Below are 16,698 nucleotides of genomic sequence, written 5' to 3' on the forward strand. Positions count from 1 at the left end.
GTTTGTTTAATTAAAGGAAATTTTTCAGTCTCCCACAATTCTATTAGGACTGCGTTTTTTATCCTTTCACTCTGCCTTAATTTAAATCCCATTAACTTCCTCCTCCTCGTCCTCCTCTTTTTCTTCTTCTTCTCCTTCTCTTGTTATTCTTTCTTTCTCTCTCTCTTTCTTTTATACGCTTTCTCATTCCTTATCTCTCTTTTTTTCTTTTTTGTTCTTCTGATTTTCTCATTTTCTTCCCATATATCTTCCTATTTGATCATTTTTCTGCCTACCTTTTTGTTATTTTTTTCTCTGTTTTATTGTATCTCTCTCTCTCTCTCTGACTATTTTAATCGCTTTCTTCGCTTCTATATTTCTACATGCCTCTACGACACAGTCATTTAAATCGTGACAATGATGATAACTAACACTTCTCGATCAGATATGGACAATTTTTTCTTCAAAAAAAGACAAATCAGCCTTTGAACACAAGACGGATATAATGTATTATCGTTATAAACTTACCTTCCTTTTCATCAATCGCAAATACATCAAATAGACTAAGATATCTGGATGAGAACATAAGGCACTCAATATAAATCTGTTCATTTCCTTTAATATATAATCTGAGCTTATTTCTTCCCTCTTTTCCTTCTTTATTTATTTCTCGTTATTTCTGTGTTTTCTTATTTCTCCTGTGTAACTCATAGGTAGTTCTTTATAAGGAACCCGTCAAAAAGCTTATGGAATAGTATATTTTTTCCTAGAAAGCGCTAAGCTAATAAGTCGGTGTTTATTTCGTTTGGTTAGTTGAGGATTTAGCAAACTTTACGGGAAATAACGAGCTCGTTCATGCTCATCAGACGCGGTTTGTATTTATTTTACTGTTTCTTTAGGTAGTGGCTCGTAGTACCTTCGTAATGGAAGATGCTGGATTGTGCGAATACGAAAATATGTATTAGATTAGGAAAATTACCAATTGAAATGAAAAAAAGTGTACAACAGCGTCTACCTCTAGCCTGTGAAACTGATATTCAATGACTTAAAATAAATGTAATTAAACATGCAGTTATTATATGTGCTGGCAATAACTAGGCATCTATTGACTGTCGTCATTGTTAATGGACGTTTTAGGCATTTTACCAAACGACTTATCAACATATTCACAGATCAGAAAGTAGAACTTGACTGAGTTCTTCAAAATTAAAGATTGGACAACCATGGCTACCAACATATTTTCACCAGCGACACTCAACAAGACTGGTCCCTTTAGACCTCTTTTATTTCTTACGGTTTTTCCCTTAATTGTAAACAAACAAACTCTGACAGCCCTTTGTATTTTCCATTTCTCTTTGAATATGTGTTGTTTCTCTCTCTCTCTCTCTCTCTCTCTCTCTCTCTCTCTCTGAATGTAGAACAGTATTTACAGAATATCAGGAAGAATTACCGCCGTAATAATTTACCAAACAAATACAAATTTAATATATAACCAAAATTAATTCTGTGCATATAATTACCTTAAAAATTGCCTAGATCTTACGAGTAATCGGAAAAGGTCATGTAAAATTCATTATTATAGAATTTTGTTATTTAGGGCGATCACACTATCGTATTAAGCTAGTGGTAATTCAGTTTATCGTCTGTGTACTCATTTCATTATCACAAAACTCTGTTCAATACAATATTTATTTTACGAAACGCAATAAGCAATGTTTTGTGTTTTCCTACAGCAACCAGCGACATCAAAGCAGAAACTACGCCAGAACCAATATTTGCTGAACCAATCCCGAACGTCACTGTATCTGCTGGTAGAGATGTCAGCCTTCCGTGCGTTGTGGACAACCTCGGCAGCTATCGAGTAAGTTAGAACCTTTTCCTGACACTATTTTTATAATCCTACTGTTGCTACGGTCATAAATAAAGGAATTCACCAACAAAGACAAAAAAAAAAAAAAAAAAAAAAAAAACGACGTCAGCAAGCCATCTCACCTTCCTTTTAACCCCTCTAATGTACCGTTTTCTACTTCCGCTCATTGAACAAAGCTCCTCTGCGGGTCAAGAGCAAATCAAATCAGTTGAAATTTTCTAAAGAGAGAAAAAAGACGCTAATTGCAAGTCGCATGCTTAAGCAGCTTCGAGACCAACAGAGTGAAATCTCTAAGTATCCAGTAACATACAATTATCTTTGTCTAAAACATTAATTATTATAATAGCCGCTGCATGTGCGTGAACAGACCTAATCGATCGTTCCTGCTGACGGAAGCGTTTCCTAGCGATCATGTCAAAAGTATAAGAGAACCCCCCAAGTAGCAGCTTGCTGTCAATGCAATATGTTGTGCTCTGACAGTTCTAAAGCAAACAAAACGGTCGCATGGATATCAACAAAAATCAATGAAATTGAAGCAGCCAATATTTTAATGATCCTTTGTGCATTTTTTCGATGTAATTTATCCATTCGATCAAATTAAAATTTTAAGTGAGAAAACTCTAAAGTACTGAATTTTCCATATCTCTCTCTTTCTATGCGTCTTCTTTTCGCATATTTCCTTAAATTTTCATGTTTCAATCTACTTGTGATCATGTCAATGATCTTTGTTATATCTGTGTGTTCCCAAATTGAGAAATTACTTTAGCAAGAGGACCACATCACCAACTCGCAGCCCACAGATTTTAAAGCCTCCAAATGATGAATTACACGTATCAATTTCTAGATTGAGTCATTCACATCTTATTTAATTAAGGAAATAATGGAAACCTTGATCTAATTCGTACTCCTCCCTACCACCATACTAAGATCTGCTCACTTCCCGTTTGCACTGCGCTATTAGACCAAAGAGACCTCAAAAGTATCTGACAAGCCTGAATATCAACATATCTTGTGATCGCTATGGTATTCTTCGATTTTTTAATTTATACTTAACAAAAATTACATTATTGGTCCGGGAAGTGAACCTTCCCATCAAAGCACTCTAGTCATTTAATTAGTCTGTTCTTTTTTTTTTTTTTTACAACTCCTACGATCAGTTTCGATAAATCTTGTTTGAATTTCGTTTTGTTGTTTTATGCAGTCTGGCACTATTTTAGTTTAGCATTTATTTTCGTGAATGTTAGTTTAATTTTTTGCCACTTAAAAATAACTTTTTGCTTTTCTTTTTTATATAATAATTTATAATCTATATGTTTAAGTTTTACTTATACTCTAAATTAGGAATATTTTTATTTTATTCTCAGAATTTTATATTTTATAAATACCTATTATAAGTTTTCTATTAAGTAGAAATAGCAAAAACATTGTAAACAAATTTGGGTAAGTATTCTTGACTCATCCATGGCTTGGTTAACAAAGTTTTATTTAATATTTTATTCGTGATTCAACGAAGTTTTAACTGAGGCTCGGCTATTGCTGTTACCCAGCCATGACTAGAGCGTTTAGCTCAATAACACCCCATCCACACAGATTTTCTTCAATCAGATGACGGGATAAATAGTCAAGAACTCAGTCCATCTCCCCCCCCCCAAAAAATGTGGTTAATATTAACATGATTAAATATGATGTCGCAAATAATCTTCCTCCATACCAAATAACCTATCGTGATGTTACTTCATGTGCTCACACTTGGATAAATGATAAAAAAAAATGTTAAGCACAATCCACTTTTTAACCAAGCGAAACATTTCATATAACTATCGCTTATCCAACTATGTAGCTCAAAATGTATGACTTAATTCAATTTAGAAAATAGCCTACAAGCTATTTTCTAAATTGTCTGTATAGTCGTTTGCAGTCATTTTAATCCCAATAAATGAGAGATAAAAGTCGGTCATCAGACAATAGGCCCATTACCCTAATATTAATTCTTTTAAAATAAATCGAGAAAGTCACAACAGCCAGCTACTTACCATTTAGTATGGAGTTTATTTACATTTACATATTTAGCAGGTATATTATGAAGTCCTACTTTACGTGCAGTCATATTGTCTGTCTTCGCCTTCCCCTTGTAATTAGGCAGCACTGAACTTCCAGAGAGAACTTCTAGTTTCTCTCTTTCTCTCTCTCTGAAAGTTGGTTGCTGTGCTCTGGTGAATTTTCTTTCTTCATACTTCCTGACAAATCCAGGATTTGTGAGGAAGTCTGATCTTTTTGCTCTTTCTCCCACTCACTGACTTTTCAAACCATATCCACAGTTTTGTTAACTGTGGATATGGTTTGAATCCTTTCCTTCCTTTGAATCCATCCTTTCCTTCATTTGACAAATCCTGTAGTGTTTAAGCATGTCAAGCTTTTAAGATATTCATAACGGATGCCATGAAATTCGTGAACTTTTCTGGTAAAGCATAGTACTGTCTTATTTTCCCCATTAAAGTTAGGAGATTTTGTTCTCAAGAAAACCACTTCTTATTTGTACAATTGCTAGAATTATCATTATCATCATCATCATCATCAAATTTCTGATGTGTACCCTCAGGATACTATGACAGTGCTAAAAAAATTAAAAATATTGCTAACTTCCAATCGACAGTTTTCCTTAAAATCTTCCTACAATTCTTGCTGTTACAGATGACGTCTTAAAAGATGGTCTCTCTCTCTCTCTCTCTCTCTCTCTCTCTCTCTCTCTCTCTCACACACAAACACACACATTTTATTACGGATGCTCTTATAGATTGTTACTTGTCCTCTTTCATTCCATTTACCTCTGTTCTTCGAAACAACCTTTGGCATATCATATTCTTTAAGTAGAACGACCTCCAGGTATCTGAGAAACAACAGATATCTTATTTTTCCTTGCTTATCCACCACACTGATGTACTATAGGTTTCGCAAACTCAAGTGTGAGGTTGATTTAAAAATATAATTATAATTAACACAACATTTAAAAAATTATAATTTAATTTTGTTTAAACCATTATTCTCGCATCGACGCAGATAAAGCATCTCATTGTTAAAACTTCGAATCTGGCATTAAAATAAAAAACGAGTTTGAAAATTTCCAATAAAACAATAAGGCTTTGTTTTAAGAAATTCATTAACCCATTAATATTTATATAAAATACATGTAAAAATAAAAATAGCTTATTTACACAATCTAATTATTTATTTAGCGTATGATGTACAGGTCTCAGGATAATACATACAAATTACATAAAACAGCATAAAAACAATTGTAAAAATCATATTAAAAAAGGAGTACACTAGGTAGAAATGATTAAACATCAAAATTAAGAATAATCAGAACTTAATCCTTAAATCCCGGATCCACTCCAGGGATTCTGGGATTAGTCTAAAAAAAGTCCTCTCTAGTGTCATAGAATGATTAGATAGGGCGCTGAAGCACAATGTGATTGATAGTCTGCATCCCGCTTCCGCATTCACAGTTTGGAGTATCGGACCAGTTCCATTTATGCAAGAGATGCTTACATCTCCCATTTCCTGTGCTGATCCGATTTAAAGTAGTCCATACATGCCTAGGGAGATTGAAGCCCTCCAGACGAGATGTCGGATTTGAAATTGGAATTTGAAGATTGGAGGTACGTTGAAACCAATACTCTCCCCATGACTCGCATAGGTTGAAGTTCTGGTCGTTTATTTGTATTGTACTCTTCCAGGCAGGGTGCTTGGATTTCAGTCTTTGTAAAGTATGGAAGGAAAGGTCTTGGTGGATAGGCAAGGAACTGTTTCCAATTATTTTTGTCCATAATTTGCTTAAGGCTTGGGTCCTGCGGAGCGAGGGAGGGGCTATATTACTGAGAGTTGGGAGCCAGTAGCCAGGAGTAGATCTTAAAGCTTCAGAGATTATCCTCATTGTTTGATTCAGCTGGACATCGACTAAAGAAGCATGTGCGCTGTTCAGCACACAGAAGCACAATACTCTGCTGTAGAATAGACCAAAGACAGTGCGGTACTACGCAGTGTGTTGGCATCAGCACCCCAAGTAGTACCAGAAAGTTTATGCATTATATTATTACGAGTTTTTAATTTTCCGGCAATATTTTCTATATGATATTTAAATGTCAAACTTCTGTCTAGGGTAACTCCTAGGTATTTTGGATAATTGTTAAATTTCAACTGTTTATTTCTGAGGTAAACCTTTGGGATATAGTTGGCCTGGGTATTACTTAAATGAAAGGATGCTACTTCAGTTTTGTTCAGGTTAGGTTGTAATCGCCATCGTCTAAAGTATTTATGAAGTACAGCCAGATCTTCAGTTAAGGTATTCTCAGCTTTCTGGAATATTGAATGTTGAGTTGCAATAGCAATATCGTCAGCATACATGAATCTCCATGATGCTGTCTCTGGGATATCACTAATATATAAGTTAAAGAGCAATGGGGCAAGAACTGACCTCTGAGGTAGGCCATTTTAATCTTAAAGAATTTGCTTTTGGATTCATTGAGAGATACTTGTATCCATCTGTTTGCTAGTATTTGATTAATTAGGTTGGCTAGTTTTGGTGATGGGATAGTTTCTAGGAATTTTAAGATAAGATCCTCTCTCCACACTGTATCATAGGCAGCAGAGAGGTCTACGAATACCGCTATTGTTTTCAATTGTTTTTCATAACCGTTCTCTATCTTTCATAACCAGTACTTGATCACAACAACTTCTGTTAGGTTTGAAGCCAGTCTGTTCCTGTGGAGTTCTCTTATGTATACTTGAAGAAATTCTGTTGTATAGCATTCTTTCGAAAAGTTTCAAGCAGATGTTTCAGGCAATTGTAGGGTCTTTGCCAGGTTTTAAGACAGCGATGATTTTAGATCTTTTAAAAATTGATCGAAGTAAGCCAGAGTCCAGGATATTATAGTACATTAGCAGTAAGCCATTTAATAGTTTTTGGTCCACAGTTCTTAATGAATTCAGAGTAGATATTATCGAGTCCAGCTGCCTTCCCAGTCCTCAATGAGTTAACTGCCTGGGTAAGTTCCTGGGAAGTGAAAGCCTAAGATAGTGATGATGGTGGAAGATCTGTTTTAAGGTTTTTTAGTTTTTGTTTCACCTCTCTCGTAGCTACTCTGTCTTGAGGATATTTAGTCATTGAGACTATATGTTTTGCAATGTGTTTTGGATCTATGGCGGGCAATTTACCAGAAGTCCTTATATTGGTGTCAAGCTTCCTAATCAGGGACCAAGCTTATCGACTGGAATGAGTAAAATTAAAATTGTTCATTGTTTTAATCCATTTGTCTTTTCTAGCATTGTCAAGAGACTTCAGTAGCTCAGTGGATACTGCAGGGTTGTTATTATTAGAGAATTCTTCATACAGTTTTTCACTGTCACTGTCACTATTCCAGCCTGGGATATAATCTCTCCTAAAATCTTTTGGAATGGTTCGTTTGACAGCACCAATAATAATGCCAACAAATCTATTGTAATTGTTTACAGTTGGCTTAATAAATCTTATTACAGTGTCAACCTGTTTCTTAAAAGAGTCCCAGTCAGCTTTGAGAAAGTTCCACCTAGATTTTAATGCTATTCTTATGATTGGAATATTTAGGCCTAGATTATAGGTCGACGTTGGTTATTTTGAAAACTGTCTAATACTTTCCTAGAGATGGGAATTTGGCCGCCATTATCGTCTGCAGTACAGAAGCATAAATCAGGGTTATATCATCTAGAAGAGAGAAAGCTCGGTTTATCTTTGGCATCAAAGATCAAATAGAGGTTCTGATTTTCCATCCAGTTCACAAGTAGGGTACCATTTAGGTCATCCTTTCTATAGCCCCAAAGGGAGTGATGACTATTCAAATCTCCCAGGATTATGCTTGGATGTTGTTGCTGGGACAATACTTGATCAGGCCATTTAGCTAATGGAGGTTTATACACGTTGGTTATAGTATAATCAGATATTATAATAGCTACACTATATATGTCCTTGCTGGTGCTTGGTTCACAGATCTTATAATTAGAAATGTCATTTTTTATATATGTTGCCACACCATATTTGGGATGGTTTATGCAGTTAATCATATTGTAATCATATTGTAACATATATTTTCCCTCTCGTTAGGAGATCTAGATTGTCCTTAGTGTGAGTTTCCTGTATTACACTACATCTATTTGATGGTAATTCAGAATCTTAGTAAGAACTTCGCATTTAGCCCTACTTATCCCTTGTTTAATTGACATATTTTGAAGAGTGAGCCCATATTCTTGATTCTCCGATCCTCGGTAGGTTTGTGTCGGTTATCTGAGAGCCTGTGTCCATGAGTCCTGCTAGGAGAGTACGGATTCATCTGTCGCTGTAGACTATTTAGCGTTATCCAGGGTGCACAACGAGGAATCAGTCTATGTTACATCCCTACGTTACACACAATCTAATAAATTGAAATTTATAGAAAAAAATAGGAAACTTTGTTTTTTAAATAAGCATAATATTTAAGTTTACAAAGAACTGTACACTTGATTTTTATTTATATTAAATTTTGATAAGTGAAAAGAAATCTAGCTTTTGTAGATACAGTTTTTTTTTTAAATATTCTAACTTGCAACAGACTGCGAAGAATTCATAGTTTGCCCACTTGAGTTCTTTTCATGTTCCCATTTTGATACATTTTGCAAATGAAATCTTTACTAACATGTTGTACAATTTAAACTCTGTAGAAGTCGAATAACATTTAGTAGATAATGAATCGCCTGTAATAGATAGTTCTCTACTAATACATGAAAAGATAAACAGTAGCGACAAGGGAATTCATAAATAAAATATAAAATATTTAAAATAAAAATAGTTATTTAATTTATAAATAAAATTTTAATGAATGAATTAAAATAATGAAAACTCAAAATACTTTAATAATTCATAAAAACAATTTATGAAGAGACATTTTTCTTTACATATTCATTTAAATATCAGTTTAAAAATATAATTAAAATACGAAAATTAGTTTAAAATTGATTCTTTAATTAATAAACTACTTGGTATGAAACCAGTATTAAAATATTCAATTAAACGCATACAAATTCTTTAATTACAATTTCTGTAAATTTCTAATAACCGGTTTAACCAAAAAAGTTCTCAATAATAACAACTGGTCTAAAAATATCGTTTCTTGATGTTGTATCATTAAGTTGAAATTTCGTGCATTATCTTACTTCCGCCCCTTGCTGAGCGGAAGTAAGATAATGCACGAAATTTCAACTAATAATGCTCGGTACTATGCAGATCCATATAACTTCAGCACTACGTGTTATGTCTAAATAATTCAAATAACCCAATATCTTTCTTATTCTGTCTTTTTTAAACCTCATTAATAAGAATTTATCACTGTATTAGTTTTTCTCTGTCATTCTTTGCATTCTTCGTTTCCTACACATCATGTGTCAACTGTATATCATTATATTTTATGACCGAGACCATAATACATATTGGATTTTTTATTCAGTTCAAAAAAAAGTACTCTTTAATCATAAAATCAATAATTATTATATATAAACTGTATAAATAACTAATATTATAAATTAATTTATTTTAAAATTTGAGATTTTCTCTGTATTTTGAAATTTACAATAAATTTTTAAAATACACCTTTTATTTATTAATATATATTTTATAGTGATGCTATGCCCAAGAACATTTAACTTGGTAATGCTCATGCTAATTCATTACTAACTGAGTTACTAAGAGAAGTGTAGTTCATTTTTGTGAACTTTTCCCATAAGTGACTAGCAAATTGTTTAGCTAAGCGCAAATTGTAGTATAGTAAGTATATGTTAGCTCAGTTATTATCGGCAAAGCGTCTCATAGAGGCACTTGATAATAAACTACAGCAGCAGATACAGAATAAACCCCAGACTGGGGCAAGAACAACACACTCGGTGGTGGGAATAGCTTAGGCCCCCCCCTCACCAGCATGGCTTTGCCGCGTACGCGGACCCTTGGAATCGAAGAGGAAGCTGATCTACGACCTCGATGTTTGGCCAAAGCCCTCATCGAAAGCGTCGGTGCTGAGCAGATTTTTGGGTTTACTCCATTTGGTGGTGGCCGCTTCCAAGTAGTAGTAAGGAGTGAGCAAACAAGAGACAAACTACTTGCAGGATTCGAATGTAATGGAAAAACAATAGTTCCATTTTTGGTAGGAAGCATTACCAAACTACTTAGAATCCTCAGATTCCCTTTAGAATAAATTGAAACGGATGTAAAGATCATCCACGAAATATTCGGGAAATGGGGCGTTATATTATTATACACAAGGTAGAAGTCCTAAATGACGCAGAAAACCCCAAATGGAAGTCGGGTGAAGTCCACATCTCCCTCGAGATGAAAACGCCCGTTCCCAACTTCATTATGATTGGATCCGCCAGAGTAATGATAAATTACCATGGTGTAAAAAAACAATGTTTTAGATGTGGTGCTTTCACTCACCTTGGGGCGGACTGTCCTAGAGTGAAATGTAAAAACTGCCTCAAAGCAGGCCACAACCAAGAAAACTGTGAGTCAGCTTGCCTGAAATGTGGGGTAATTGACCACAAAGTGGACACATGCCCATCCAGAACCCTTGCTGAGAGGATGGGTGGTGCAATCATGCCAGCAACTCCACCAAGCAATGGAAATGACCTAGCACAGGAAGCTTCTCATCCTTTCGAGGCTGCTCCTGATATAACAGAAATCCATACCTCCACGTCTAAGAAAAATCGAAAGGGAAAAAAAACTTCCACAAGCAGTAAAATCCAACAGAAGAAACAGTCGCTATTGAAACCAACAATATAGATACTAATACAGATGATATAGTTAGGGAAGAAGGAAAGATGGAGGTGAACACCAACACCTCCAAACGGCCATTAAGCCCACAGGAAGGAGAGTTGGTAACGCCCAAAACAGCAAAAGTATCTGAGACCGCCCACCCAGAAGTCCCTCACGCGAAAGCAGAGGAGACTCTCAGCCATCTCATCAGAGGTATCCCAGGGATGGCAGAAAAATTCAAAGAAGCGATAAAAAAAATAGGAGAACCTGAACTCCTCCTCACAGGAGAACATGGATCTGACATCGTCAGTGCAAAATGGGGTGATGATATTTTCGTTGATGACATCAGCAAAATCACCCCTGAGCAAGTAGAGGTAGCCCAGGATTTAGACGAGGAGGCAGCTTCGGCGTTCTTCATAGCTCTCTGCAAACTAGACATGGCCAAGGGAAGTGAGGTGGCCAAAAGAATAATAACTGCCCACAACAAAAGAAAGACACAGTAACCACCTTGTGGGGTTTCTATACACGGCTTCACCAGTTTCAGCTATCACAGGTGGGGGACGACCTGAGAACCCGAGCGGCGAAGGCTTACATCGAGGCGGTGCAGTTCCTTGTGAGCTGCATCACTCGGGCCAGATCCTTCCTCCACCTCTAAATTTAACTTTCAATTTTTGCTTTTCTGTGTACTTTTTTGTTTTTGTTTTGTTACATGTTTCCTTTTTAGGATTTTTCCTTTTTTGTAAAGTGAAAAATCAACGACCGTTTTAGAAACGCCCCTGGGGGGCAAACAGCTAAAACAGGTCAACTGAGGCCTCTTTAACCTACCCTACCACTATGCACTCTATCTTTATTTCCTCTCCTACTATCTGCTGACTCTCAGCCTATCTTACTCTACAGGCCCATGATGAAGATTTGTTGAACTCACAAATTATTATTATATTGTTACTAAGTCCTAACTGAGGCTCGGCTATTGCTGTTACCCTCCTGCCATGATCAGAGCTTTAATAGTTAAATAAAACCTTATCCGTACACAGTCCTCTACAGATAACGGAGATTATGGAAAGCATTCTTACTTCGCCCCTTTAAGCCAGTCCTTATAAGGATTTAACTTAGAGCAAGTTATTAGCTGTTCCTTTATCGTAAAGTCCTCCATTTAGTATTTTTAATTGTTGTTTTAATTATTATTAAGGGACCAAGTAATTTAATCGTATAAGATATGTTTACCGATTCTGTAATTTTATGCTACCTTATTGAAAGGTTTCTCTTTCTATATGATCTTTTATTAAGTTTCCCCTATCAGCTTTCTTAAGTGTTCATTATTTCAATAATTACCCAACAGCGAATTTTAGACACACATGAGAAGGAATTACCTGTAGCGTATGTAAGCTGCATTATAAGGAGAAGTTTTCTTTGACGGGATAATAGCAGTATGTGTGTGGGGGTCACGATGCATATCCACAAGGCACAATGAATGCCATCAACACCAACCGACTTTCAGAAATTAAGGAAGCGATCGCGTAGGTGTATCTAATGCATTACCAATTTCACGTGTACGTGGCTTGTGATGTTTACCGCATGGTCAACAATACCTGAGATGCTGACCAAGAAGTTACACGCTATCTGTGTTCCTGACAGCTTTATCGGCGCTGCCTGATTCCGACAGACAGCCAAGAAATTGATCACACACTACGTGAACTACGCCAACCGCCATTTGATAATAACATAATACAAGCCACATGTATGCTAATTAATTGCTTCGATATGCAATACACTGTATGGATGCGTGGCAGAATATGGTTCAAGTACTGCGTCAATAACCTTTGCAAAACTTTGTCTCTTCATGGTCCGATATTATTTTTAGATTTTTACTTTTATTTGTATATATTTCTCTTTTACATCGTTTGTTCTTTGCATCACTCCGTCCAGACATCAACATTTTGTTGTAGATTTACGTATTTAAAACAAATAAATAAAAATAATCTTTCCTTCTATCTGTGTCTTCCGTATTTCTTCTTTCTTTCATTATTCTCTCTCTTTCTTGGTTCGATGTTTCTTTGTATCCTTATCGGTTACTCTTTTCTATCTGTATTAGATTTTTCTTTCTTTCCTGTCTTTTTTCTTTAGCTTTATTTTCACTCCTCCCTCTCTCTCTCTCTCTCTCTCTCTCTGTTTGTGTGTGTGTGTGAGTGAGCGCCATTTCTTTTTTTAATCTGCCTGCCCCCCCCTCTCTCTCTCTCTTTCTCTTTCTCTTATTTCCAATGATAAAGATATTGATAAAGTTCGACGCACATGAACAGGTATAAAAGCTATCTCGCTATTGTCTTTGAAAAGGAAATTTACAAATTTCTCTCTATATAGATTACAGTTACTTTTATGTTTCAATCACCGGAAGAACACTGCAATCTCTCATTTATAGACTGCTAAGAATGATTCGCACAAATAATCTGAATTGATGAAAGTTCCGAAACATATTCTTGGCAAAGCATCACGTTTCTCATTTTGTATGAAAGTTAATCTGCTCAGTGTGTAGTCAGGATAAGACATATTTTGATAGTAAATATCGTGGAGTGGTGCTGCAGATCAATATTTTTATATGCATGGGAAATGGTTATTTTAATCGATACATTTGGCTTGCTAGTAAATGAAATTTCTCTTCTAGTAATACTTGCGTATTTTTATATCTGCATATATTAAGATTCTGAAGTAAAATTATTCTTTTTATTTACAAATTTTATTAATATTTGGTAGTTTTATTACTCGCTTCTACTTATGTACATAAGGTGGCTATAGAATTCGAAACTATTCAACTGGAATCTTCCTGCAGTTCAATTTGTGTGTGTGACCGAATTCTGTTGCTTATTTGTAAAATATTTACATACTTAATGAATAAAATACTGTGAATATGATATTTGCATAAGGGATGTGTCCGTCCTCCCTGTGAGTTACCCATTCTAAACATCGAACTTATTTAAAAAAAAGAAAAAGAAAAGAAAGAAACTTAAATATCATATTGTTGTTTTGGGAAAATATGCATCAGTAGCGTGGATGTTTACATAATTTTAAGGCGTATTCTACAAACCAAAAACCTGATACTATTCAGAAAACTCCAGTAAGACAGGTTATTGTAGCTGGAAATGAAAATATAAGATCAGCGATGCTTCTATAATTATCATTTATAATAAATTCTTGCGCAAACATTGCATCGTATACAGATAAAATCATAATTTTTATAATTTCGTATAGAATTTAATATAATATATCAAATTATACTTAAATCTTTAAAAGATTTTTAAAGGTTTAGTCTTGTTTTTTCAAATATTAAAGTATAGCTTTTTTATTTTTATATGTAAAACTATAAGAAACCGAGCAAATGCATATTACCCACCTAAAAATCTCTAGTCATGGCTGCGTAACGGCAATAGCTGAGCCTCAGTCACCGCATCTCATGGTCGTTTCTCCAACCCACCCTGACAACCATTAAAAATTTAATGGTTTTCAGGGTGGGTAATCTGAGGCTCGGCTATTGCTGTTATCCTCATCCATGATCAGGACTTTAATAGCTCAATAACACCTTATCCCTACACTGTCCTCTACATAAAGATAACGGGGAGGATGAAAAGCATTCTTGCTTCGCCACTTTAAGCCAGTCCTTATAAGGATAAGAACTATTAAATTTAAGAATATATTATGGAAAAAGTCCTTTTTAGGACTTCCTGGGTAACAAATGGCAATGCTGTAGCCAATGAAGCGTTAACTGAGGCTGGGCTATTGCCATTACCCAGCCATGACTAGAGCTTTTTAGCTCAATAACACTCCATCCACACAGATTTTCTTCATTCAGATGACGGGATAAAGAGTCAAGGACTCAGTCCATCGCCCAGTTCTTTTAAGAACTATTAAATTTAACTCGAGGATAGATATAAAAGTCCTTTTTAGGACTTCCAAGGTAACGAATGGCAATGCTGTAGCCAATGAATTTCTAACTGAGGACTATTGCTATTATGAGTTTCGCTCTCTTAGGTTTCTTCCGAAGTTTTGCTCCTGCTGAGGGGGGGGTTGCCCTGAGAGAGCATTTTGAGTCTCCGGTGAGGGGCTGTGTTGGTGGATGCTTTTCCCTGGAAGATGAGCTGGTCTGCTCGGTGGTGGGGTGGAGCGAACGCTGAGTTGGACGGTCTTTCGGCAACTATGGAGTGGTCTAAGAATTCGTCCGAATTTTTAGAGACGCCTTTTCTTAGATATAAGGACTTCCAGGGTAACGAATGGCAATGCTGTAGCCAATGAAGTTTTAACTAAGGCTCGGCTATTGCCGTTACCCAGCCATGACTAGAGCTTTTAGCTCAGTAACATCCCATCCACATAAATTTTCTTCATTCAGATGACGAGATAAAGCGTCAAGGACTCAGTCCATCTCCCAGTTCTTTTAAGAACTATTAAATTTAACTCGAGTTCCTTTATAAGAGTTTTGAGAGTATTTTTTATTATTGGAAGATATGGTGTAACATAAAATTAATGCCATATAGTGTTCCAGAAAAGCCAGTAATTTAGATTTATCGCAGCCTAGTACGTACATCTACCTACCTACCTACCTACAGAAGAGAGAATCTCTCTAACGCCTGTGGCTGTGCGCTACTTCCTCGTACTTCAACAACGCCAAACCGGAAAGCTAGTTATTGAAGAACGTACCATCAAAGGCGTACTCCAATCTTGCATTAGAAGGCGATTGTTTCTGAAATAAAAATATCTATTTTATCATCACACCTTTCTATCGATTATTTCAGATACGGTACTTCCACACCTATATTTAGAGTTTACCGTCGTCCGTGTGCTCTGTGTAATCATCCACGTTGTTTTCTATTTATTTAATTACTTCTCATCCATCTCCGTGATATTTATGATCAATAGAATGTTGGTGTTATTCTATCTCACCTGATAAAAGGGAAAAGCATTACAAGCCACCTCTAAGAAAATTCATAATTTACAAATAAGTGAGCTACAGCAGTTTATTGAGCTGCTACTTTCTATCTATCTTTTCCATAATAATTAACATCGGCAGACTCCAGTGAGGTGTTTCATAATTGTCTATCAGAGTTGATCGAACTCCGCTGGAGACAATTGTAACTGCGGGAGACGTATAGCTACGTAATAAGTTATTCCACTGTTGGCAATTAATTTCTTTGCTAAACATTTATCAAGCCTGCTGCCTCGCTCAGACACAACTCACCGGTGTACAATTTGTAGAACTTTCTCCAAAATCCAATTAGTAAGTGTATCACTAAGTAAGCAAGCAGGAATAGATAGAAAAAGAAAAAAAAATCGGTCAGGTCTTGTATTGCCAGGTGGCTTATTTCACAAGATTGTAGCCTAGTTTGAAAATACAGCAGTAAACAACCCCCCCCTTCGCTTCTTACCCCCAGTTATATTCCCCCTTTATCGAGATAATAAAGTGGTAATTTTTAAAGGACAGTCGCAAAGCTTTGTACCTGTACCTTGCTCTGCTACCAGCATTTATCTTAGATGCCAACATCAGGAAATTTAATTTTCTTTTCACCCACCACCAAGAAAAACCCATCATCTTCTCATTTTCTGAGTCGTTAAATTTTGCATCCGTGAGAATTATCCTACGCAACCAGTAATAGGATTTGGGTCAATAAAGATTTTTTTTTAATTTATTTTTCTTGTGGTCCTTATTCAACTCTTACTGTAAATATTAAACTTAAGATACGATATCAATGGACAAAAAAAAAAAATAATTGGGACAGTTAACCTAATCACGCTATTTCTTTAGTTTCCTCTTTTAGCGATGCCATCAATGACTACAGGGTCCTGTTTTTGAAGCCGACTACAGGGCTCAGTGAGACGTGTTATGTTATAGCGAGATTACCTGTCTATTGCACTGGGAGAGTATTTATTTAGGGACACGGGGATTTTGCTTACCCATTGAAGCATGATGAGTTAGTCAGCCAGGTAATCTAACCCTGACCTAAATGTTATGGACCACTGGTGTTAACAAACCATAAAATTGTACAAGCGCGTGCAGATG

General features: G+C 35.8%; 1 protein-coding gene across 1 annotated transcript in view; it reads left to right on the forward strand.

Moving 5' to 3' along the window:
* LOC150107688 (lachesin-like) overlaps positions 1 to 16,698 on the forward strand; it is a 124,695-nt gene that overhangs the window by 26,389 nt on the left and 81,608 nt on the right. The window contains exon 2 of the mRNA XM_090391467.1: positions 1,713 to 1,840. Within this exon, the coding sequence (XP_090247593.1) occupies positions 1,713 to 1,840 (128 nt within the window). The remainder of the gene's footprint in view (positions 1 to 1,712; positions 1,841 to 16,698) is intronic.

This window comes from Typopeltis vanoorti, chromosome 4, assembly GCF_054136105.1.
Source record: "Typopeltis vanoorti isolate ZY-2024b chromosome 4, IOZ_Tvanoo_1.0, whole genome shotgun sequence".
Taxonomy (NCBI): Eukaryota; Metazoa; Arthropoda; class Arachnida; order Uropygi; family Thelyphonidae; genus Typopeltis; species Typopeltis vanoorti.